General features: G+C 55.0%; 1 protein-coding gene across 1 annotated transcript in view; it reads right to left on the bottom strand.

Moving 5' to 3' along the window:
* Window positions 1-4,565: 4,565 nt before the first annotated feature.
* CCDC180 (coiled-coil domain containing 180) overlaps window positions 4,566-22,215 on the bottom strand; it is a 51,003-nt gene continuing 33,353 nt past the window's right edge. Inside the window, exons 25-37 of the mRNA XM_045296528.1 lie at window positions 21,398-21,493; window positions 19,339-19,458; window positions 17,287-17,462; window positions 16,725-16,982; window positions 15,281-15,358; window positions 12,647-12,713; window positions 12,112-12,253; window positions 8,587-8,747; window positions 7,929-8,066; window positions 7,290-7,401; window positions 6,820-6,925; window positions 6,062-6,197; window positions 4,566-4,765 (exon numbers count right to left, since the gene is read on the bottom strand). Coding sequence (XP_045152463.1) covers window positions 4,634-4,765; window positions 6,062-6,197; window positions 6,820-6,925; window positions 7,290-7,401; window positions 7,929-8,066; window positions 8,587-8,747; window positions 12,112-12,253; window positions 12,647-12,713; window positions 15,281-15,358; window positions 16,725-16,982; window positions 17,287-17,462; window positions 19,339-19,458; window positions 21,398-21,493 — 1,722 coding nt within the window. The 3' untranslated portion in view covers window positions 4,566-4,633. The remainder of the gene's footprint in view (window positions 4,766-6,061; window positions 6,198-6,819; window positions 6,926-7,289; window positions 7,402-7,928; window positions 8,067-8,586; window positions 8,748-12,111; window positions 12,254-12,646; window positions 12,714-15,280; window positions 15,359-16,724; window positions 16,983-17,286; window positions 17,463-19,338; window positions 19,459-21,397; window positions 21,494-22,215) is intronic.

The raw sequence follows: 22,215 nt of genomic DNA, 5'->3' as shown, positions 1-22,215 counted from the left end.
CGTGGGCAACGCAAGTACCGGTGGGTCGGGAGGGCCCGGAGCCACCCGGGAGCGTGGCCACCGCCTCAGCGCTCCCACCACGTCCCGTGTTCACCCGCCCGCGCAGACCTCTTTCTTTCTTGACTTCAACGTCGGGGGAAGATACTGTTTCTTCTCCACTCTTCCTGCTGGTCTTAGCGCAGAAGTGACTTGTTCAGAGAAGGGTGGCTGGTATAGCCTACAATGTCACTGGCCCCATTCTGACACCGACCACTTCCCCCTCCTGCCCTGCCCCCCCAAAACCAACGCACTGCCAGAGTCTTCCCACAGTCACACTAGGGGATGGGGCGGAGCGGCCCCTGTGTGATTCGGATTTGCTAACTTTGTATATCAGTGGCTGCTGGTTGTGAACGGCTGACCTTGAGGTTAGCAGCCCAGGATGTAAACCACTGCTCCACCAGGGCTCCTATTTTTTCCTCCCTTAGCACCTGTTTTACCTTACGTTGGGCTGGGATCCGCAAGGTCAGCAGTTCGAAACCATCACTGCTCTGATGGAGAGCGACAAGGTTTTCTACTCCCCTAAAGGGTTACAGTTTTGGTAACTCAAAGGGGCAGTTCTACCCTGTGCTATAGGGTGGCCATGAGTCGACCTTGACTCGATGGCAGTGAGAGAAAAAAAAATCCTCTGGTAGTTGTATGTTGAGCTGCCACACCCCACAAGGTTAGTAGTTTGAAACCACCCGCTGTTTCTCGGGAGAAAGATGATACATGAGTTACAGCCTCAGAAACCCACCGGGGCTGATTCATGCTGCCCTATGTGTTCGCTGAGTCAGCAGGGACTCGGTAGCAGCGAGTTTGTTTTGTTTGTAGTAATGCTGTGGGATACGCACTGGGCTTTCTGCTCCCATGAAGGTTTACATTCACGGGAATCCTAAGGAGAGATTCTGCAGTGCCAGTCTATTGGAATAGACTCTGTGGGTGTAGTGGTTCAGTGGTGAGAGTTATTGCCTTCCTTCTGGGAGATCTAGTGTAGAATCTGGCCCCCAGAATGTGTGTGTGTGTGTGTGTGTGTGTGTGTGTGTGTGTGTATACAGGTTTCAATGGGGCTCCTGCACTGAGACTAGAACTGGCCATCTGCTTCGGAAAGCCAGCTAAGCACAGCATCCTCCTCCAACTAAAGCTCTTGTGAGCACAGGGAGCTTTGTTTTGTCCCTGCCCCTAGTTCTGGGGCTTGGCACCTGATCAGCCTTACATTCATTCATTGTAAAATTACTGGATACCTAGTTATTTGCTTATTTCTTATTACACACCGGGGTTGTACCCTGTAGCCAATATCAAGGACTACCTCCCATATGCATATCCTGTGGGTCTGTGGTTGAATACTGGTTTTCTACTGTGGTTTTTTATAGCTCTATTGATATATAAGTGACACACAATAAACTGCACGGGTGTTACGTGAGCCACTTGAGGTTTTGACCTGTGTGCACCTGTGACCCCCCATCGCAGCAGTCAAAACAGTGAGCATCTCTATACCCCCAAACTGCCTCAGCCCCCTTGTAATCTCTCTCCTGTCCCTCCCTGTCCCCCATCCCCTGAACTGCTCATCTGCTTTCTGTCTCTATAGTTAGCACTCCTCCAGTTTCACATGTAAATGGAATGCCACTTTGAGACTGCACTTTTGCGTGGGGTGGGGACTGACTTCTCCCACTCCGGGTGATTGTTTTGATATTCATCCATGCTGGCTGTAGGTCAGCAGTCCATTTCTCTTTATTGTTCAGTAGATGCCATTGTGTGGCTACGCTGCAGCTTATTTATCCATTCGCCAGTTGATGCGTATGTTTTGCTTCCAGTTGGGGGCTAGGATGAATAAAGGTGCTACAAGTATGTCTGTACAGATTTTTGTGTGATCCTTTTTCCTTTCATAAGTAGTTGGCAGAATTGCTGTTTCCTGGGTGTCTTTTTAAGAAACTCCAGACGTTTCTTGGGTGTTGGCACCCTTTTGGAGCTGCCCCAGCAGTGTGGCTGCCAGGAATCCTGGCACATGATCAGCCTTACATCCCGTACTTGGTCTTGCCAGTCTTTTTCAGTTTGACCATTCCAGCAGATGTCTAGGAACATCACGTTGGGCTTTCAGTGTGCATTTCCCCTGTGTAGAGTGGTGCCGAGCATGTTTTCTTCTGTGGATTAGCCTGTGATACATGCTCTTTGGTCCATTTTGCAGGTAGAGTTTTGGCCGAGGCCTATCAGCAGGTTTCTCAGAAGTTCCTGCGTAGCTGACATACCTGTTTGGTTTTAGTTTCAAGAATTCACTCCACGTTCTAGATAGAATTCAATTCCAGAGACTTCAGGGGCGGTAGAGATGATACAGGTGAGCCGTTATTCTTTAAGCACAGCGTTTCTTGCTCAGTTGCAGGGAAGAGAGGGATCTGAAAGCAACAGACCCACACGCTTTGAAGTATGATTTCTAAGAAGGGTTCGGAGTCCCCAAAGGCCCCACTGTGCACCCGGGTTAAATACTGCCTTAAAACCCAAACCCAATCAGTTGCTATGGAGTCGATTCTGCCACGTGGCCACCTGGTGCTTCAGAGCAGAACTGTGCACTGGGTTTCAATGTCCGTGACCCTCTGGAAGTATTGTGGCAAATCGGGGTGGATTAGAACTACCAGCCTTTCCGATGGTAGGCGAATGTTTAGCCCTCGGTATCACTGAGACTCCACAAATTCAGCTTTGCAGGATGCATATCCCCTCAGGGCAAAGAGCCGTTTTCAGCATGGAAGGCACTGTCCCTCAGCAAAAGTCCAAGCGCATCCTTGGACCAGAGGGCAGGGCCCAGGAGCCCCCCTCAGGAGTGGCAGATGTACTACCCAACGGGCTTTGGCCGGGTGGCCCAAGATCTCTGCTCAGGTGGCTTTTGTGGCTGGGCAGGAGATCCATCAGGGCTCTGCCTGGCCAGAGGCAGGTCATCTGTTCAGAGACTTCTCCAGAGGGGCATACATTCTCCTGGAATCAAGGTGTAGCTGTGGAGCCGGGAAATGGTGGCTTTATTGCTTGCCGGTCCTGGACTGAGAAACATGGAGATCTTTCCACTGTGAACTATTTTTGTTCACACCCAGGGAGCCTGTGTGGAAAGAGCCACGTTGACTGTAAACTTCAAACCACTGCCAGTGAGACGGAGCAGCCAGTGCTATTGTTGGGGGATCAGAAAGAGAGGGAGCCGCTACTAGGCTCCATAACTTAGCTGTAGCTCCCTGGGGTTTTTCCTCACCGGATACTACTTGTCAGTCTGTGAAGTACAGCCCAAGAAAGACACACTTCCTCTCTCTTCTCTAAGACCCTCTGCAGCCACCACGGGGCAGTTCTACAGATGCCGGTTCACCCGTCACCAGGACAAAAGGTATTCTTCTGATGCAAGTTTACACAGAAAACTCTGTTCATATTAACAATTGTTCTGTGTGAACACTGGTTGCATTGTCCCCAATGTGCCATTGTTCTCACCGATTTCCATTGGCTTCCCTGTGGCCCCTTCTTTGTAGGCTTTAGGCTAGCTAGCGACCCGTTTGGCCTCAGGGATGTGATTATTTAAGGAACGATTATTATCTAAGTAATCACACCACCCTACAAAACCTGCAGTGGCCCTCGCTTAGAGATGCTAGTGCTTTCGACACAACATTCTTCTCTGTCATCCCAAACAGGCACACGCACACAGCTGCTCCTTCCTGTCACTCCAGGGGCCAGCGGATGAGCCACCGAGGCTCAGTCCCCCTCCAGGCACGGGTGCTCCACTCCTCGAAGTTCCCAAGGGGCAGTGACTGCTTCTGGAGCACCTGGCTGGGCCCTGACCTCAGACACCGAGTGTGCGTGTGTATGTGACTCGTCTCTGAGTGTATTTTAATCACAATGACTACGAGTAATACTCCTTTTTGAGACCAAATGCCCGCAGGGCACGGAGCTCGATCTGTGGCTGGGAGCCAGCCTTCTGGGACTTTCCCTTACAGGAAGTTTTGCCAAAAGTTGTGGGCGGGCCTGCTCTGTGTCAATCATAACCACCCTCATCCTTCTAGCTCTCTCTTGCCTGCTACTGCCTCATGAATCACTGCAGAGACGTTTCTAGACAGGTGGATTTGTTCTGAGTAAGGGGAAACGAAACAGAACAAACCCGAGCCGCGTGAGGAGGAGCTGGTGCGGGTCCTGCTGAAAGCCGGCCTGGGGTAGAGCACAGGCCATGCTGACCCAGCAAAGGCCCCTAATCCGCCCACAAAGGCCTCTAGGTGAGTCAGCAGAAAGGGGCTGATCCTAAAGCTGTGCAGCCTGTGGGGCCACACAGGCCTGGGCAGGGGTGCAGAGGGCAGGGACTGCAGGGCTGTGTCTGGGGAAAGGTCACAGGAGCGGCAGGGGAGGGTCCTGATGGTGGTCTTTCACGCAGCTCGCCAGTCCCTGGGGTAGGGCTCAGAAACAAGGAGGTGTCCGCCAGCTCACAGAGGCTGGGGAGCTGATCCGTGAAGGGGCGCAATCAACAGCGACTGACTTTCACAGCCAGCGACCCCCGTTGGTGCCACAGTTGGGCTGCCTTAGACGCTGGGGGGGATGGCTCGCCCGGATGACAGCCGGGAAGCGGGAGTGCAGGCAAAGCGGGTCTTTATTTGGGGCTGAGGCGTCACAGGTACAGGCTCTGGATGGTGCACACCGAGCGCTTCCAGTTGTCCTTCCAGCACTGGGCCTCCTTCAGCTGCAGCGTGCAGTCCCTCTGCATCCTCTTCGTCTCCTCCTCAAAGGAGGCCACGTATTTCTGGAAGTGAGGTGGCGGGAGGGGGCCTCGTGAGAAGGGGCCCTGGCGAAGGGCTGTGGCTGGCAGGCGGGGAGGAAGCTCCAGGCCCCAGGGAAGCGCTGTGGAGCCATTTCTCACAGAATCCTCTCAACCTGGGGTCACTCTGTCCCCATTTTACAGACGGGGCAGTTGAGGCCCTGGGGTGGGGGTGGGGGTGGGGGTGGGGTGTGGACTAGTTGTTAGGTGAAGAACAGAGGCTGCAGAGGAGAGCTTACACCCCACAGGGCTGCCAAGGCTGTGGATAGGGCCGGTCTTGCGAGGCACCTTTGGGTGACCTCTTGGTCTGTAGCCAGGCACGAAACTGCCTGCCAGACCATGGACTCTGCACTACTGGCCTCCCTGGAGACCCCAGGCATGCTCCGCCCAGGCCTGAAGCCCTCCCTCCCCAAGGGGACTTTGGGGCTCGGTGCGGCCCACAGGGAGTCCAGGCTGTCCCAGGGTCAGACAAGGTCTCTGTCTGGGCCCCAGGCCCCATGGTCTGTAGACAAGCAGGGCTGAGATGGCCCGCATGCAGTATGTGAGTGCAGCTGGCTTGCCAGGGGGGCACCACAGGGGTCCACCAGGCACTGGGTTCAAACCCTGGCTCTGCCCCTCATGTATCAGGGCCTCAAAGGGAGTGAGTCGCTGAGCCTCAGCTTGCTCACCAGTGACAAAGGGGTAAAATTGAGACGCTGTTTCGAGGATTCAGGGAGAGAGCATGTGCCATGTCAAGACTACAGGCCCCCAGGAAGGGCTGGCACCTTTATACCTGCCAGCAGTCACTATTTCGGCCACCTGTCCCCCTCACCACAGGAAAACCCACTCTCCCCACTGCGCCCATACCTCCCCGACTCTGTTCACCCTGCCTGGCACATCTGACTACCTGTGACTCAACTATTTCCCCGGAAAACCAATCTTCACCCTGTACTCAGGGTGGAGTGTCTCTCAGCTGGGTCCTCGCAGCATGGGCACTCATGCTGTTAAACCCGCGGTGTCTGCCTGGGAGCCATACACCCCCCCAAGCTCATCTCCCTATACCTGTGAACCTCCCCTGTCCTGTAACTCTGGCAGGGATGGGGGTGGTAGGGAGGCTGACCTGCATGGGACCTCTTGCCCACAAGTCAAATGATGGGGTGCCCAGCGTCAGGGAGCTCTCTGCCTCCTTCCTAAGGCAGCTGGACGTGGGGCAAACTCTGCCAAACAGAGCTGTGCAGGGCTCCCTGGGACATCTGCCCCACCCCAGCCCCACCTCCCTGCCCTATCATCCTCTCTGTTCACCAGGTAAACGGCATCTCGAGCTTCCACGGCCGCCAGGTGGCCCAGGGTGGCTTTGGTGGTGTTTATGGGTGCCGTTTTCCGGAGAAGAATCTTGCTCTGGATGGTGAACTCAGTGGGTTTGATTCCCGGCCACTTCCTGTAAACAAGCAGGCATGCAAAGCTCCCCTGGGTGTGGCCCCGCCTGGGTGCCAGGGCTCAAACATCTGGATGGAAGGAAACACCCGCTGGGCATTCACTGCACACGCAGTCTCAGCTGTTCCCCTCGGGGTGAGTAGTCAGCCATGCCCCGGGCCTGAGCTTCCTCATCTGTAGAATGGGGACCTTCCTCGGGGATGTGGTTGTGCCCGGTGCCCAGCTGGCAGGAGGAGCTCACAAAAAGGGAGTTGTGACCATCACTGGCATCGTCCACCACATGGCCAGTAGCGAGTGGGGTTCGCTCTGCCACGACTGACCTGAGCCTGTCTCTCCCACTGGGAGAGGCCTCCTTTTCCTGTGAGTTCCTTGGCTGGGTCTTTATCCGGTGAACTTGTAGCTGCTAAGCTCTGGCACTCCAAGTACAACCACACTGAACTTGCCCTTTACAACACCTTGTCAGCCAGCCGCTATGCCCGCTTCATAGGTGAGGAAACAGGCTCAGACTGCAACACCTTCCCCAGGCCATCAGCTCAGACTGCAGAGCCCCAGTCCCCACCGGGCAGTGCCCTGAAGCAAACCACAGCCACGTGCAGCATTTGTCCCCTAGGACCCTCTGCGCTCACCTGTTGCCCCGTTCAATCAGGGGCTTCTCCCGCTCTATCTCCAGGGGGAGGCCAGCGAGCTTCCGGCGGAGGAGGATGGATGCTTTTTGTTTGGGAGGCTCCATCTCTGGATAGGCAAGAGACAGGCTGTAGCTTGTGGCTGCCCCCAGACAGCCCCAAACCAAGGGGGACCTCTAACAACACACTAACTGAGTCCCAGTGACCCAATAGGACCCCTGTGGGTTTCCGAGGCTGTAACTCTTACGGGAGTAGAAAGCTGCTTCTTTCTCCGGAGGAGCTGTTGGTGGTTTCAAACTGCTGACCTTTTGGGTGGCAGCCCAACCGGTGACCTCTGACTATGCCAAGGGGACTTCTACCTGGCTGTAATTTTAGGGTAACGACAGTTCTCTCCCCTGCCACCCCCCTCCCATTTGGAGTTTCAGGGGAGAGGCAGAACCCCCCAGCACACGGAGGATGGCTGAGTCGCCTACTGGGTATCTGGATATCGTCGATGGTGACCACTTCATCCAACTGCAGCAGTAACTTCTCCGTGAAGCTGGCCAAGCTGGAGATGAAGAGGCGGCCACACTTGTTGGCTAATTCCTACAGGGAATGTGGTGGGCACAGAGCTGTAGGGAGGGAGCTGCCCTCAAGGCAGACCGAGGAAGGGGCTGGCTTGTTCTCCGGGGGAGGGAGGTTTCGGGGAACCCTCTGACCAGACGAGACCAAAGCCATTGGGTCGGCAGGGTTCCCGTGAATCTGGCGCCAGGCCCTCGGCCAAGATGACTCAGGGTCCAGAGGAAGGACTCGGAAGCAGTCAAGAGGACCGTGAGGATATGTCGCAGGCAAAGAAATAATGTATCCTGGGGTGAGAACAGGGTCCTCTTGGGAACGTAAAACTGCTCTTAAAAAATGGTGCTTAAAAAACAAACCAACCCAGCGTGTCCCCCCTTGTGTAGTGGGTACATTTAGAAATCAAGGAAAGACAGTGAACATGGCCCGCAGTGACCCTGCATCCCAACCGAGGCGGCCCTCTGGGCTGCCCAGCAGAGGGCTTGCTCCGCACCGCGGGGGGCTGCTGATGGGCGTGGCGGTGTCCCTGGACGGCAGCGTGCCCCGCGCGCACTGACCTCCAGCTTCTCTCTGCTGGTCCCGAGCAGGCTGCTCTCCTCTTCCTGCCTCTCCTCCTCCAGTTGGCACAGAGACTCCATCTCTCGGAGTTTTGCCGGGTGCCCGAGGGTTGGATGGAGCTTCTGCATGTTTTCATCCTTCAATCAAACCACCCAGAAATCAGCGGGTATCTCAACCAGGGCTTCCGGCCAGGAGCCTCCAAAGAAACTCACAGACCTACCTATGTCCTTTGCCAATTATGGCCACAGCCGAACGACGTGACCTCTGACCTGGTTGGTGGGAGGAGTCTGGGGTGGGCAGAGGAGTAGCCCGGGTGAGGAGAGGGGAGAGGGGAAGGAAGGTGTCTGGCCCAGCACGACCGGGGTTTCGTGCCAGTAAGCTCAGCAGTCCCATGTCCCAGGGGCTCCAAGGACTTGTGTGGAAAACCAGTGCTCATCTCAGTGACCATGGCCTACCAATCCCAGCAGAGGCGCCCACTCAATCAGCCATTTGCTGAAGCCGCATGTGCAGATGTAGCTTCAGCCCCCACGTCCCTAGTGCCTCAAGTCCCTCGGCCCACAGCCAGCAATCCAATACCACCGCCTTCTCAGCTTCCATTTCTGAGCTCCCAAGACCCGTGGGCCCAGACGGGACATGCCTGGTCGCGAGGGTCCTCACCTTTGCTTTCTGCAACCTTTTCAGCTGCTCCTGGAACTGCCCGTAAGTTTCATCGATGGAGGTGGAAAACTTTTTCCAAAAGTGCTCCTGGAAAGTCTCGGTCACCAGCCAACACACCTGGGGCAGCAGCTCCTCAAATCTCTTGAGCTGACCCCGCAGTTCTGGAGGAAGCGGGGGTGGGGGCACAGGGGAGAAGGCAGGGGACGAAGTCGCTGAGCTCATCTCACCAACAGAGGCCCCAGACACTTTCCTGAAGGGTCAGCCCGTGTCTACAGCATGGTGGGAGACCCGAGGCAGGGTGGACTGACACCTAATGACAGCCTGGGAGCTTCCTAACCCTGCCGGGCAGCACAGTGGCCAGGCCAAGAGGCTGCGGGCCGGAGAGAGGGCTGCCTGTAGGCGCAGCAGGAGAGAAATTATCCTGACTGCCCGACTCTGCATATTCTGACTGCGTATTCATTTTGACCTGGTACCCTCCCTAATAAACCCCATAATTGCATTTTTTTTAAAAGATGGACTGCCACAGTGGCTGCAACAACGGCCTCAAACATAACAATTGTGAGGAAGGCCCAGGGCTGAGCAGCGTTCTGTTCTGTGCTACATGGGCAGGGTCACTGAGTCGGACGGACTGGAGGGCACCGAACGCCACCCCCACTCCCCCAGGGTGGCAATAGCTAATCCAACAGAGAGGGTTCCCACGGTCGGTCGAGTCAGGACAGGGACCGCTGCACAGATCACGTTCGAAGGACTTTACTTTCCAAACTCTGCGGGGCTCCTCGGTTCTTCTAAAGGACACCAGACTGTCTCTCAGCAGTCTGCAAGTGCTTGTCCTGACAAGAACAGACAGCCCCGACCTCAGTTCTTTAAATATTGCTTCTGTACAGATTGCTTTACATGTTGTCTCTTTAAATGTGGTCTCCTCTCTCTGTCCCTCTCTCTGTGCAAATAACCATTAAAAAAACAACAACAAGTAGAATTGCTGTGGAGTGACAACGGAATAAGTGAAATCATTAAAACGGGAAACAGCCGTCAAGTGGATCCCAGCTCACGGTGTGACACAGGAGGGCAGAGTAGAACGGACCCCCTCGCTTCCCAAGCCTCGAAATCTTTACGGAAGCCGATGCCACCTCTTCTCCCCACCGGGTGGTCTGAACCACCCATCTTGCATTTCGCAGCGAGGGAGCACCTTCACCGCTGTTCTCCCAAGGCTCCTTCCTCTTTCATCCGCATCCCTCCTCCCTTCGCCCTTTTGCCTCTCTCTGTGCTGTTCTGGGCCTTTTCTCCAGACTTCGCGTCCAGTTATCAGCTCTGCCTTCAACTGGGTACAAAACCCGTTTATCTTTTCAAATGTCTATTACTCATTTTCCTTTTTTTTTTTTTAACATGACACAGGTTCCAGTTGGCTCTTTTTTCCAGACCCACTTTGTCATTTTCATCATCTCTTGCTCCCTGCTCATATTTTCAACCCCCTCTGAAGGTCAGTGTGTGAAGGGCAGTGTGTTGCCCTTTGGGTCTGACACTCTCAAGACCTGAAGTCCTTGCGGGTCTGGTTCTGCTCAAGAGGCCTCTCAGTTCTCGTGTTTGTGTTTGCTTTTCTTGTGGCCCCTCGTTCTTGGGATTTTATCCATGTGAATCCTTGGAGGCCCGAGTGAAGGTGGGTTTCTCCGGAGGGCATTTACACATGTCTCTACCACCCCACGAGTGACGGAGTGGAAGAGCCGGGCCACTCCGCACTCTCTCGATGGCTGGGTTTTTGGAGGTTGGTCACCAGGCCTTTCTTCGCAGGTTCCTCCGGGCCCACTCCATGTGCCTTTGGTCAGCAGCACAGAGAGTGAACTGTGCCACTCAGGGGACTCCCGTGAGGACCTCTCACTCACGCACGCCCTCAGTGCCACCGAGTCGATCCTGAGCCACAGCCACCCTCTAGAACATGGCTGGCCGGGGACAGAGTTGGCGGAGCAATACAGGAGAACAAACTCGGCCGTCAGACTGGGTGGGCTTCACAGCTCTTTCAATAGAAATACCACCGTTGTAACCAGCAGACAGACACGCAGCTGTTCACATGAAACATTCTTTGATGGTTTGGAGGAGAGGGGAGGGAGAGGAAGCCCCTAGCTAGAGGGTAGACATTGCTAACTTGAGTGAAGGGAAAGGTAATCAATAAACAGTAAGGAGGAGATTGGGAGAAACTTCAGGAGCAGGGGGCAGACACTGGGAGAGTTACAAGCAATTGAGGCAGACACTGTTGGCAGCACAGCCCCGCGGGAGTGGTGATCTGTGAGGTGCACTCATGGACACGGCGGGGGGTGGGTGGGTGGGAATATGCCCACAGACATACACAGGCTTGGCAGAGGACATGCGTATGTGTACATTCAGTTGCCTTGGCTGCAAATATTCCTGTACAGGGAGCACGCAGAAGGCAAAGTCGTGAAAACTTCTTGGACATAACCAAACACCTTGATGGAATGAGTCCCTGGGCCTGGGGGCCTTAGGGCCGTGGACGTGGGAGACACAAAGGCCAACTGAGTCACAGAGCACATGGTTCTAGATCCTTGCTGAATGCCGACTAAGGTCTTAGGAGCTTGTGAGCAGCCACTGTAGCTGCAATTGTTGGCCTCCCGGTCCTGAGGGAAGAATTGTGGTGGAGACCGGAAGACATATGGAAAGAATTCGTCCAGGGGATTAATGGGCTGTGCAAACACCAGTCTCTGCAACTCGGAGACCAGAAGAACAAGGCGGCACTTGGTGCCCACCACCACCTGCACTGAAAGGAATCCTAGGAGCTGGTCCTGCAAAGAGGGGGAGCAAAATGTGGACTAGAACCCAACATGATAAAAGAGACCAGGCTCCCCGGTCGGATAAAGCCTGGTAGAGCCCCCAGGACTGGGGTCCTCACCTCCAAGCCAGTTAGAATAATCAATCATTTGAGATCAGAGGGGCAGCCAGTGCCTAAGGACAAAGTTCAGAGGCTTGGGAGAGGAGGAGGCGTAGGAACCTACAACCCAGGGAGGAAGTGGGAGGGGCAATGGGACATTGAGGAGATGGCAGTGGATGAGTTGAATCAATGTGTGTACGGACTGTGGAATGCTAAACCGATGCTCTGCTCTATAAGCCTTCACCTAATTCACAATAAAGTTTGTGTACGCACTGGCATGCGGGCACACACACATGCGCACACACACAGTTCAATGTCTGCTTTCTTGTCCTGATTCCCTGTTTGTATCCGCCATCTTTAGCCCAGTCCAGCACAGGCCAGGAGGTAGTTAACGCATACCTACAGTAGGAACAACTGATTGTTAGTGGTACCAATCACCACATTCCTCAAGAAAAGTGGACATACGGTTTTTGGTTTGGCTTTTGTCATCTTCCGCCTCCGACCCCACACCCCCATTAAATCTAACCAAAGATGTTTTGCCGTTCCAAGATTTCAGCTTTTCATAGGGAAGGCTCTCTGTGACTTCCAGCCCTGGTCTAGCTCAGTCTGGACCTCAGGTGCATGGTACCTGGCCTGCCTTCAGAACCCACCGATGAGGCAGGAGTTGTGGTACTCGTCCGTCTGGCTCTGGTACTCCAGCATCTTCTTGCAGGTGCTCTCTGAGCACTGGTCCAAGGTTTCAAACATGCAGTCAGGCCTGGTGATGGGGCGCCTCTCTTTCCGGAAAAATTCCTGCAAGAGAAGGCTGGACCCTCACCTGGGGAGTCTGCTCCTCTCACTGGCTATGAGCCAGCCTGCTCACTAACCTTCAATCTCTGTGCTCATCTTCCCGGAAGTCAGCTCCCATAGCCCACCCGCCTGTGTCTCTGAGCCCCCACTGTGCCTGTCTGCTTCCCAGCTGGGCACAGGGCTCCTTGGGGCCCCAGGCTGGGCTTGTTCTTGGCACACCCAGGATCTGACATACAGTTGGTGACCTAGAAGTGTGTCCTGCTGCCTGCCTGGAGGGAAACATGACACAGGATGACAGGTGCTGGAATCTCCGTTCTCATTTTCCTGCTGCAGGAGGGAGGGGCAGCTGGGGACACGAGGCTAGCAGTGGGCAGGGGACTGGGCAGTCGTCCTCACCTCGATGACGGACAGCAGCAGCTCGTTGCTGTCCCAGAGGAGGGCCAGGATGATGCCTTTAAAATGCCTGTAACACAAGGGAGACCCAAGGGGTCTGGGCACATCGACACGGACAAAACCAAATGAGGCCCGTGGTCCCGTGCAGGCACCCAGCTGTCTGGTAAGAATCAGAGTTGGGCACTTCGTCTGATGCGCAAGGACTTCTGTACCTAACGTTTCTATTTGTCAAATTTAACATCTCTGACGTTTATAACAAGCTGGGTGTGAGCCCTTCCAAGTGTCTCTGCTCTATTTGAGCTTCCCTTTGGTCTTGCGGTCCTCAGCAGCTCAACATCAGTCCTCCCAAGCATCACTCGCTTCTGGCCCAGGACCTTGGCACGGGCAAGCCCCTCCTCTGTGAACACTTGTCCTTGGATCCCCGCTGTTCTTTCTCAAGCCCTGGCAGTGCCATTGGCTGCTCTCCTACTTATGATGTTCTCAGAGTATACCTCTGCCCCACAGCATCCCCAGGGAAGAACGGGGGCTATGTGGGCACTGAGAAATTGCCCCGCAGTCTGTAAAGCTCACACGGACACCCCAACCCAGCGCCAGCCCCTGCCAGGAGCTCAGGGGCTACAGAAAGAAGAACAAATGTGTCACACAAATTTTAATCCAACAAACAGGATCTCACAGAGGCTCAAACATCCTTCCTCTGGAAACCTTGTCTCAGGCACCAAGCCAGTGGAGGTTCTGGTCTACGGAGTCAAATGGCTGAAAAGTAAGAGAAATGAGAGGATCTAGGGCCTAGGTTTGGGCCACTCGGGTGCTGACCGTGCAGCTGCCCTGCGGGAGAAAGATGAGGCTACCTGGCCTCACTTGGATGCAGAGTCCTCGAAAACCTCTATCAGGAACTGACTGGAAGGCGGTGGGCTTTCTTTTTTCTCCCTCAGTTTTTAAGTCTTTTTATTTTATTTTTTAATCGTTTTATTAGGGGCTCATACAACTCATCACAATCCATACATACATCAATTGTGTAAAGCACATTTGTACATTCATTGCCCTCATCATTCTCAAAACATTTGCTCTCCACTTAAGCCCCCGGCATCAGGTCCTCATTTTTTCCCCTCCCTCCCCTCTCCCCCCTCCCTCATGAACCCTTGATAATTTAGAAATTATTATTTTGTTATATCTTGCCCTGTCCGACGTCTCCCTTCACCCACTTTTCTGTTGTCCGTCCCCCAGGGAGGAGGTCACATGTAGATCCTTGTAATCGGTTCCCCCTTTCCAACCCACCCTCCCTCTATGCTCCCGGTATCACCACTCTCACCACTGGTCCTGAAGGGATCATCCGCCCTGGATTCCCTGTGTTTCCGGTTCCTATCTGCACCAGTGTACATCCTCTGGTCTAGCCAGGTGGGCTTGCTCCTTAATGAGGAGCGCCCTGCAGGGACCAGTGCCCGACCCAGGTACAGACTCATGGCTATCGGCCACATTTCTAAAATCTACACTGACCAGTTACGTGATCTTATGTGACAATGTATTTACTGTCATTTGGGCGAATCAGAAATGCACTGAGAGACCAGGGAGAAAAACAAATGGCAGAAGATCTGATTTAGCTTCAGAGACCCTCGTGGTTGGTATTTTGTAGACAGGTTGCCCTCTCGGTAACCGGCACTGGCCTGTGCCCGGCTCCCGGGACCTCACAGGGAAGCCCAGGGCTGAAAGGGCTGACAGACAAGGGGCACTGTGACTGTAAACACCAACAATAACAACCCTTACTGCCGCTGAGTCAACAGACTCAAAGTGACTCCCCAGACACAGGAGAACTGCCCCTGTGGGTTTCCGAGGCTAGGACTGAAGCCTCATCTGTGTCCCGTGGAGTGGCCAGCGGATACGAACTACTGACCTTGAGGTTAGCAGCCCAATGCATAACCTGCTGTAGCATCAGGGTTCCTTAAAACTAAATCCAGGGCCACTGAGTGTGTGCTGGCTCACAGCAACTCCACATAGAAGCCCTAAGGCTATCAACTTCTACAAGAATACACAGCCTCATCTTTCTCCCACGGAGCAGCGGGCGGGTTTGAACCACCAGCCTTGGGGTGAGCAGTTGATGCTCACCTGACAGCGCCACAGGGACTGTGAGTTCCCTTCACTGGGTGGGGGCGAGGGCAGGAGGTGGGGGGCCCTCATTGTAGGTCTCCGTAGTTTCTCTGTGCTTTTCTTGTCTGATTTTGAAATTCTGCTCGTTTACTTGGCAGCAAGCCATACTAAGTGACCCAGATCGTTTTAATCACTGAAATTTAAATTTAAAAAAAAGAAGTATACGCGCGTGTGTATGAGGGAGGGGTGACTGAGGAGAACAAACCAGACATACCTCAAAGAGATGTACTGCCCTCTGGCCACCTATGAAAAGCTTTGCTGAGAAAATGTGAGCCCGTGATGAATGCAGCTGACATTCAACCCATTTAAGTTCAAGGGTCTGAGACACTGCACTGTCTGCCCTGCCCCCGCCCTCCCCCTCTCCCGGCTTCTGCACACACACACACACACACACACACACACCCCACCTTCTGAGTTCCCCCCTCCATTGAGGCTGATTTGAGTGCCCCGTGGGGTAAATCAACAGATTCCAGGAGAGCGACCAGAGATACTTACTCAGACAACGAGGGCGGCTTCTCCCCAAAGACCTGGTACTTCCTTTCTACTCGGGTGTGCTTGGAGTACCGGCTGATGCTGTGGGACAGGGGAGAGGCCCTGAAGACTGAGCCCATGGGAGCCCTGGGTCCCTCCTGTGGCAGAGTCCTCTCAGACATCGCTGCTCCCCTCTGCAGGCTCCGAAGACCTCCTGGTTGGTAAGGAACCCTAGGCCGGTCTGCATGCAGAGGGTGCAGGGAGGCAGTAGAGAGAGAGGCCCAGGAGCTCTGCCCGGAAAGCAGGCTGTGCGACCAGGAGGCTCAGCCCATGGGAAGTGGAATGCCGAGTTGAATGTCAGGAGCCCTGGTAGCATTGTGGTCACTGGGCTGTGAACCTCAAGGTCAGCAGTTCAAAGACACCAGAAGCTTTCTACTCCCGTAAAGAGTTCCAGTCTCAGAAGCCCACAGGGACAGTTCTACTCTGTCCTGCCGGCTCGCTGTGAGTCGGCACCGACCTGGGTGGCAGGGAGTGTAGTTGGGTGTGAACCTCCGATAAGTGACTCTTGTATGCTGAGCATAACCAGGAGTCGTTGGGTGGTAAAAGCTCTCAATCACTAGCTGAAAGGTGGAGGCGTCTCAGATGAGCCTCGCCAGCTACTCTGGCAGGTCCCAGCCTTGGAAACCCCAGGCTCTGCACTCCTGGCTGCAAATGACTGGGAGAAAGCCTCTGCTGTATCGGGCACCCCTGGCCTTTTGTAAACAAGCAGGGGTTTCTCTCAAGGCTTTGTGCACAAAAAGCACACACTCAACCATGCTGAGCACGATGCCGGGTTACCCCCTGGGGCTGCTCACTGCAAAGCCAGCAGGTGGACCCCATCGGTAAAGATGTACCACCTCGGAAACCCATGGGGGCAGTTCTACTCTGGCCAGCAGGGGGGGCATTATGAGTCGGAATCAAATCCGTGGTCGCGGCAGGGTCCACCTAGGTGTGTTGGTTGTGGCTAGGTGCCTGTCGACTTGGCTATGACTCACAACAGCCGTCTGGCTGTCCATCCATCCTTCTGACAGAACGAAACACTGTGTAGTCCCCGCAAGCCTTACAACCCTGGTCACGCTTGAGCCCCTGGGAGCAGCCTCAGTGTCAATCGAGCTCACGTGGGGCGGGGGGGGGGGGGCTCCCTCTTTTTCACTGACCCTCTGGCTGGACCAAGCATGATGTTCTTTTTTTTTTTTTCAGAGCCTGCTCACTGCTGATAACCAGCCCCCACCCCCACCCCCCAACGTGCTTTCCAAATGAGAGACCTCTCCGGGCGGGAACATGCTCAAACCCAGAGTCTTGGAGCCCGAGCGGGGGTGCGGCTGCATCCTGATGACCGAGGGTGGCCGAGCAATGAGGTCCTCTTTGCCCTCCGCAGGGAGGCAGGGTGAGGGGTGGAGAAAGGGAGGTCCTGGCCCAGGGTCCCTACCTCCCAATCGAGGTGGCACTGCCAACGGACACGGCCTTCTTGGGGCTCTCCCCCCGACGCACAGGTTTCTTGAAGCCTTTGGGCGATGAGTGCCCAGGACAAGAGCAGAGGACAGGAGGTGAGGCTGGCCCTGCCCGAGTCATCACCCCACCCTCAACCCCCGGGGGCACGCCCAGAGACCAACCAGGCTGTGAACCTTTACCCATCTGCATCTGGGCCTTCTCGTGTGAGTGGCTGGAGCATCTGGTGCTGGGAACCCTGAAAGCAAAGGGAAGGACGTGGACATTTCCAAGGTGACCGCCAGGACAGCTCCGGCTCGGGCAGTGGACAGCGGCGCCAGCCTTTTCTTGAGTCCATCCTCGGGAGGGAGTGGAGGACCCTGCCCCACAGACAAAGGCTGAGAGTGCTTTTGGCTCATCAGGATGTGTGTGGTTGTTGGGAGGTGCCAGGCTGTCAGGGTAGAGCTCAGAGGGAAACCCCGGTGGGTGGGACCCCGAAGGCTCAGGCTGCACCGTGGGTCCCCTACTGTGCTGCGGCCCCACCCACCCCCAGGACCACGTACTGCAGGATCCTCTTGATCACCTCCACCACTGGGTCCTCGATCATGGACTTCCCCAGGCGGATCGGCTGGGCAAAGGACTCTGGGGAGACGATGTCCATCCTGGTCTCGTCTTCAAGGATATCCGATGCCACCAGGAGGTCACTGTCCATCTCTGAGTCAACGGCAATGATGTTGTCCTGCGGGCCCCAGGGGAGAGGTAGAATCTGTGAGGACCAGTCCTGGCCATGGGGAGGCAAGCAGGCCTGGCTCCACTTTCCACACCCAACACACACAGGGGCTGTGGCTGGAGGCAAGCGTCTTCCCTCCCCACTCCCCTCTGTGCCTCCTTTTCCCGTCTATAAAGCAGTGGCGGCCATCTCTCCCTTAGAGGGCTGCCCCTTCACGTGTACATGTTAGCCTAAGTGGCTGCAAAAGTACTTCCTGACTGTCCTGGGTCTCGAGGGAGCAGCGGTACTTAGCATGAACTTAGGCAAAACAAATGTTGGGTCAATCTGGGGTGGGTGCTGTGGCAGTTACATACTCTCCCGTCAACCTGGGAAGGGGTGGGGTCTAGCCTGTCAATCAGGTCCCGGCTTGATGGCCTTAGTTGGGGCTCCAAGGAGATAACTACCTCACTGGAGGCTAGATGCAGAGAGACTCTGCTTCCTTTTATTGCTGACAAGACACACGGAGCTACCCGAGAGCCCTGGAGCTGGAGGAGCCACATGGAGACCCTGCCAGCGCTGAGATGCTTCCACTGCCACTGGATCCACAAGACTTTCCACCCACTGGCCTGTGATCTTCCAGAATTTGGCATCATTGCCTGTGTTTTTTAAGTCTGAAGAGGAATTTTTAGATTGATATCGGATATATGGAATAATATCGGACTTATGGACTTGATCTGGATGGGGCTGGGATGTTTTCTCAAAATACAGTTGCTCTTGTGTATAAAGCTCTTTCTTATACACCTATGAGTGTCCATGGATTGTTTCTCTGCTCCACCCAGACTAGCACAGGGCTATGAAGGGAAAGCCCAGCATCTTCTTCAGATTCAAGTGAGGTGGAAGGCTGCAGGTCTTCGGGGTGGACCCCACAGGCACGTCAGGACAATGGCTTTGTCTGAAGAGCTAAGAGAAGGCGTGGCCAACTCCTCTCATGAGAAACCGTTGCATTAGTGGCCCACAATTTGAGGCTCGTTACAACGCTCCCCATTTTACTGTGCCAGCTTTCAGGGGTGCACTGGGAGCCTTCTGAGGGAAGGGCCCAGACTCTTGGGAGTCTGGAGCAGGAAGGGCTTCTTGTGATGGTGGCAGGGTGGGAAGCACCTCCCTGAAGTGAGGCTGCTTCAGAGCTTGGCTGTGCAGACACAGACTGGAGGGTGGCCAGCCCACGGTGAGGAGCATTCCCGGCACGCATGCCACTGACTCCCGACCCTCCCCGGGAAACAATAGGGCACCTCCTGGGAATTGTGGGCTGGGGGTGGGGTGAGCTGGGGTGTGGAGTGGGGACAATGCAGGCTCTGCCCTCTTGGGGTTCACAGTCTTGAGGAGACAGCCTGTTCAATTGTCAGGTGAAGGGTTTGGACTTGACTCTGAGGGCAGAGGCGTGGCCCGGTCAGAGGTCAGAGGGGTCTTTTCTGATTTGAGGCCTGGCTGCAACTGGAGACACAGCCCGTGGTGGCAGGTGGGGTGGGAGGGGCTGAGGAGAGTGGAGGGAGGGCGCAGGCAGCCAGGTGAGGCAGGAATGGAGAGATTAGATGGGGCAGTAGGGGCTGGGGGGACAAGGGGCTGCACCTGGGTGGGATGGGGAGAAACAGGGGTCTGGGCTGAGAGTGAGGGCAGTGGGTGAGTGGAGGGTCCTGACAGAGAAAAGGCAGCGGTGGCCGAGTCTAATGCCGACAATGGCCCAGCTGGGATTTCGTTACAGGTCCAGACATGACACGGGGCCTGAGCATCCCGAGGTCTCCCTGCTGGACATCAGGCCCAGGGGCCCTCTCCCCCCTGAAGCCCCCTTGAGCTCTGCAGGTCTCCTCAGCCCAAGTCCCCCTCTCCCTTGCCCCTTCCCATCCCTTACGGTAAAGGCCACTTGAGACACGGTCACCACTTCCAGGCTGCAGTTGAGGTACTGCATCCTCTGGTTCACTTTTGTGATCCACGTTTGGACAAAGCTGAGAATGTTCTCTGTGGTCACCATCTAGAGAAAACAGAGAGGGCCACATGGAGATAGCCCGGGGGAGGGGGAACCTCAGGAACTGGGGCAAGTTGGGGAGGGGCGGGGGTGGTCAGTCCTAGCTGGGTGTCTTTCCACTCCATGGGGGCCTCTCGCTAGAAGGGTGGATCCTGTGGGGTGGGGGGTGTGGGCGCGAGCCATTCTCTTTTGGGATCTACAAGTTCACAGTCTGGACAAATGACTGACACTGGACGGACTCAGACGTGTCAGCCCCGCCTCCGCCATCCCCACAGGCAGGCTGGGGCACACGAGAGCATCATACACTCCCTTGCAAGACGTGGACACAAGAAGCTCCATTTTGGACAAGAAATGGCAATAAAATATTTAGGCCCAGCCTAAATGTTGAGCCACTGCCAAGAACCCACAGATGGTCTAAAGAGCCATCTCGGAAAGTCTGGGGGACCGCATAAGACTTGGCAGGACGTCACGGAATTTCCAGAATGACGTCCAACGGCCAGCTGAACTGCCTATAAGACTCTGACTTTTCAGAGCGCTAGGAACCAAGGAGACATCAACTCCTGCTCTCTCCAGCTCTACCTGCGGTGAGCACCCCGACGAAGGCAATGCTTCCTGGGACTATGGTGCTGGAATAATAATGTGTGTACTGTGGTGCCCTATACCTTGACATTTGCTGTAATGTTCTTATACTTGATCATCTGAGTTAATTTTAGGATGATTAGATTGTTTGATGGGTGTTTGCTGAGAATAAACCGAGCATTCGAAAACGTCAAAGAGCGTTAAGCAATTATTGATCGCGCTGCTTGTGACATACCGGCGTTGTTGGCAATTGTAATCAAACCAAGCAATCAAGCCTCACCAGGCCCAAACTCACAAAACTTCCCCCACCTGGTCCCCTGTGGCCCGCCCACCCCGGGCACTATCTAGAGGAGACGGGAGAGGTAGGCATTGAGGGCGCCTGGGAAAGAGGACGTGGATTTCCCTCCAGAGCTGTGGACACGGTTGCACCACATTCCCTTTGGTCCTCTGGGGCCCAGGAAAGCCAAGGGCAAAGTGTAGATAGCCTTTTCCTCTGTGGACCCTCGGCAGTGCGAGTGGCCTCCGTGGAGGCCCAGACTCACACAGGGTGACTGGGGGCATGGTGATGGCTCTCTGCAGACACTGGGGATGACAGGGCTGTCCACTGTACTCAGTGTGGGTTGTGTGTGAGGGGGGCGGGGATGGGGCGGTCATTCTCACTTTTTTTGTGAAGTGCAGAAAAGTAATGAAGAGAAAAGCAAAAGTCCCAGGCAGTTTGTAATGACAACAGGGTCACAAGTCAGCATCACTGAGACGGAAGAGGATGCATGTCGGGCTGGGGCCCTGGCTCTTAGAGTGCCGGAATGAGAGGCTGAGAGGCGGAGGAAGCCACACTCAGGGTGGCTGGGGTGGGGGTCAGAAGTGAACCACAGAGCCCTCGGGGCTGTCAGGGGCCCGGTGGGAACTTCCCAAGAACCGTCCTACCCTCAAACTCTGTTCCGTTCGGACTTCTCACAGTTTAGGTACAAAGAATAGGCGCGATCAGCTCGTGTGCTAAGACCTGAAGGCTCAGGTGAGGAACCGGAGAGAAGGCAGGTGTGCAGTGGGACAGACGGCAGAGCCGAGTTCTGCCTACAGCCAGGGATGCCTGGACGCATGGGGGTGGGAGGGAGAGGGACGAGGAAGCCACCCTGGAGCCCCCACACTCACTGGGTTCCACCTGCTTGGCTATGGAAGGGGGTGGGGGAGTTTGAGGTGGGAGATTTCTCTTTTCTTCCAGAACTCCAGGGAAGTCTTCCAGGGCTCCTTGGAGCTGGAGACTTCTGGGACACAGTCCAAACCACAAATGTCAGCTGAGACTCAGGGTGGAGGTCCCAGCAGGAGGCATCCTTGCTATACTCCCAGCTGGCATCAGCTGAGCACTTACATCTCTCTCTCTCGAGTGGCGGCAGGTTTCTATCTTGCTTTCGAGTTGCTCCAGAGAAGAATTTAATTCATCTGCTTGCAAATTGGACTTTGCCACCTAGAAAACCGGAGGGAGGTGTCAGAGGCTGTCTCTAAAATACCTGTCTCAATCAGGAAAATGCCCCGCAAACGGATTATGGGAGACACGGATCGAGGACAGGGACACGAAAGTGGGGAAGAAAATGAAACAAAAAACACACCACCAACCTACCAGAAATTAGATCAATGCCCCTCAGTCACACACACACACACACCCGCCCACACACATACAAGTGGCTTCTTGTTTGGTGTTTTACTACTGTGAAAGAATTCCCAAGAATGAAAACAAAGTTACCAACAATACTGGAGGTTTATTATTCAACTATTTCTGGGTCAGAGGACCATGCAGCCTTTTATATGCCATGTTCCCCCGAAATCTGGCAGGCGGGGGACACGGGGACAGAGACAATCCTAGAGGTCCTGTAGGTTCCTCAAAAGGACCCCCGTAGTCCTTTCTGCACAGAATGTTAGTTTGCCTGAGAAGCCTTTTTCCAGGGAGGGAGCGGGGGCCGTGCCGGTGGGGCAGATGCTGCGATGAGCAGGCGGCAGCGGCTGTCTGTCTGGAAGGCAGGGCGGTGAAGGAGCTGCAACAGCTGATTATACACAGACCGACAGGAACAAGCTGACGGTATCTGTAAAAGCCGCGTTACTGACTCTCTTCAACCGTGCCTTGTGGAATCAGGAGCAGCCCCGCTCTTGTTTGGGACCGACTGGGGAGAAGGAACCCCTCTTGCTTTGGGT

This window comes from Echinops telfairi, unplaced genomic scaffold (assembly GCF_000313985.2).
Source record: "Echinops telfairi isolate 266 unplaced genomic scaffold, ASM31398v2 ScPeMD7_7410;HRSCAF=8448, whole genome shotgun sequence".
NCBI lineage: Eukaryota > Metazoa > Chordata > Mammalia > Afrosoricida > Tenrecidae > Echinops > Echinops telfairi.
The sequence above is the reverse complement of the archived record's forward strand: the minus strand, read 5'-3'. Positions and strand labels throughout refer to the sequence as shown.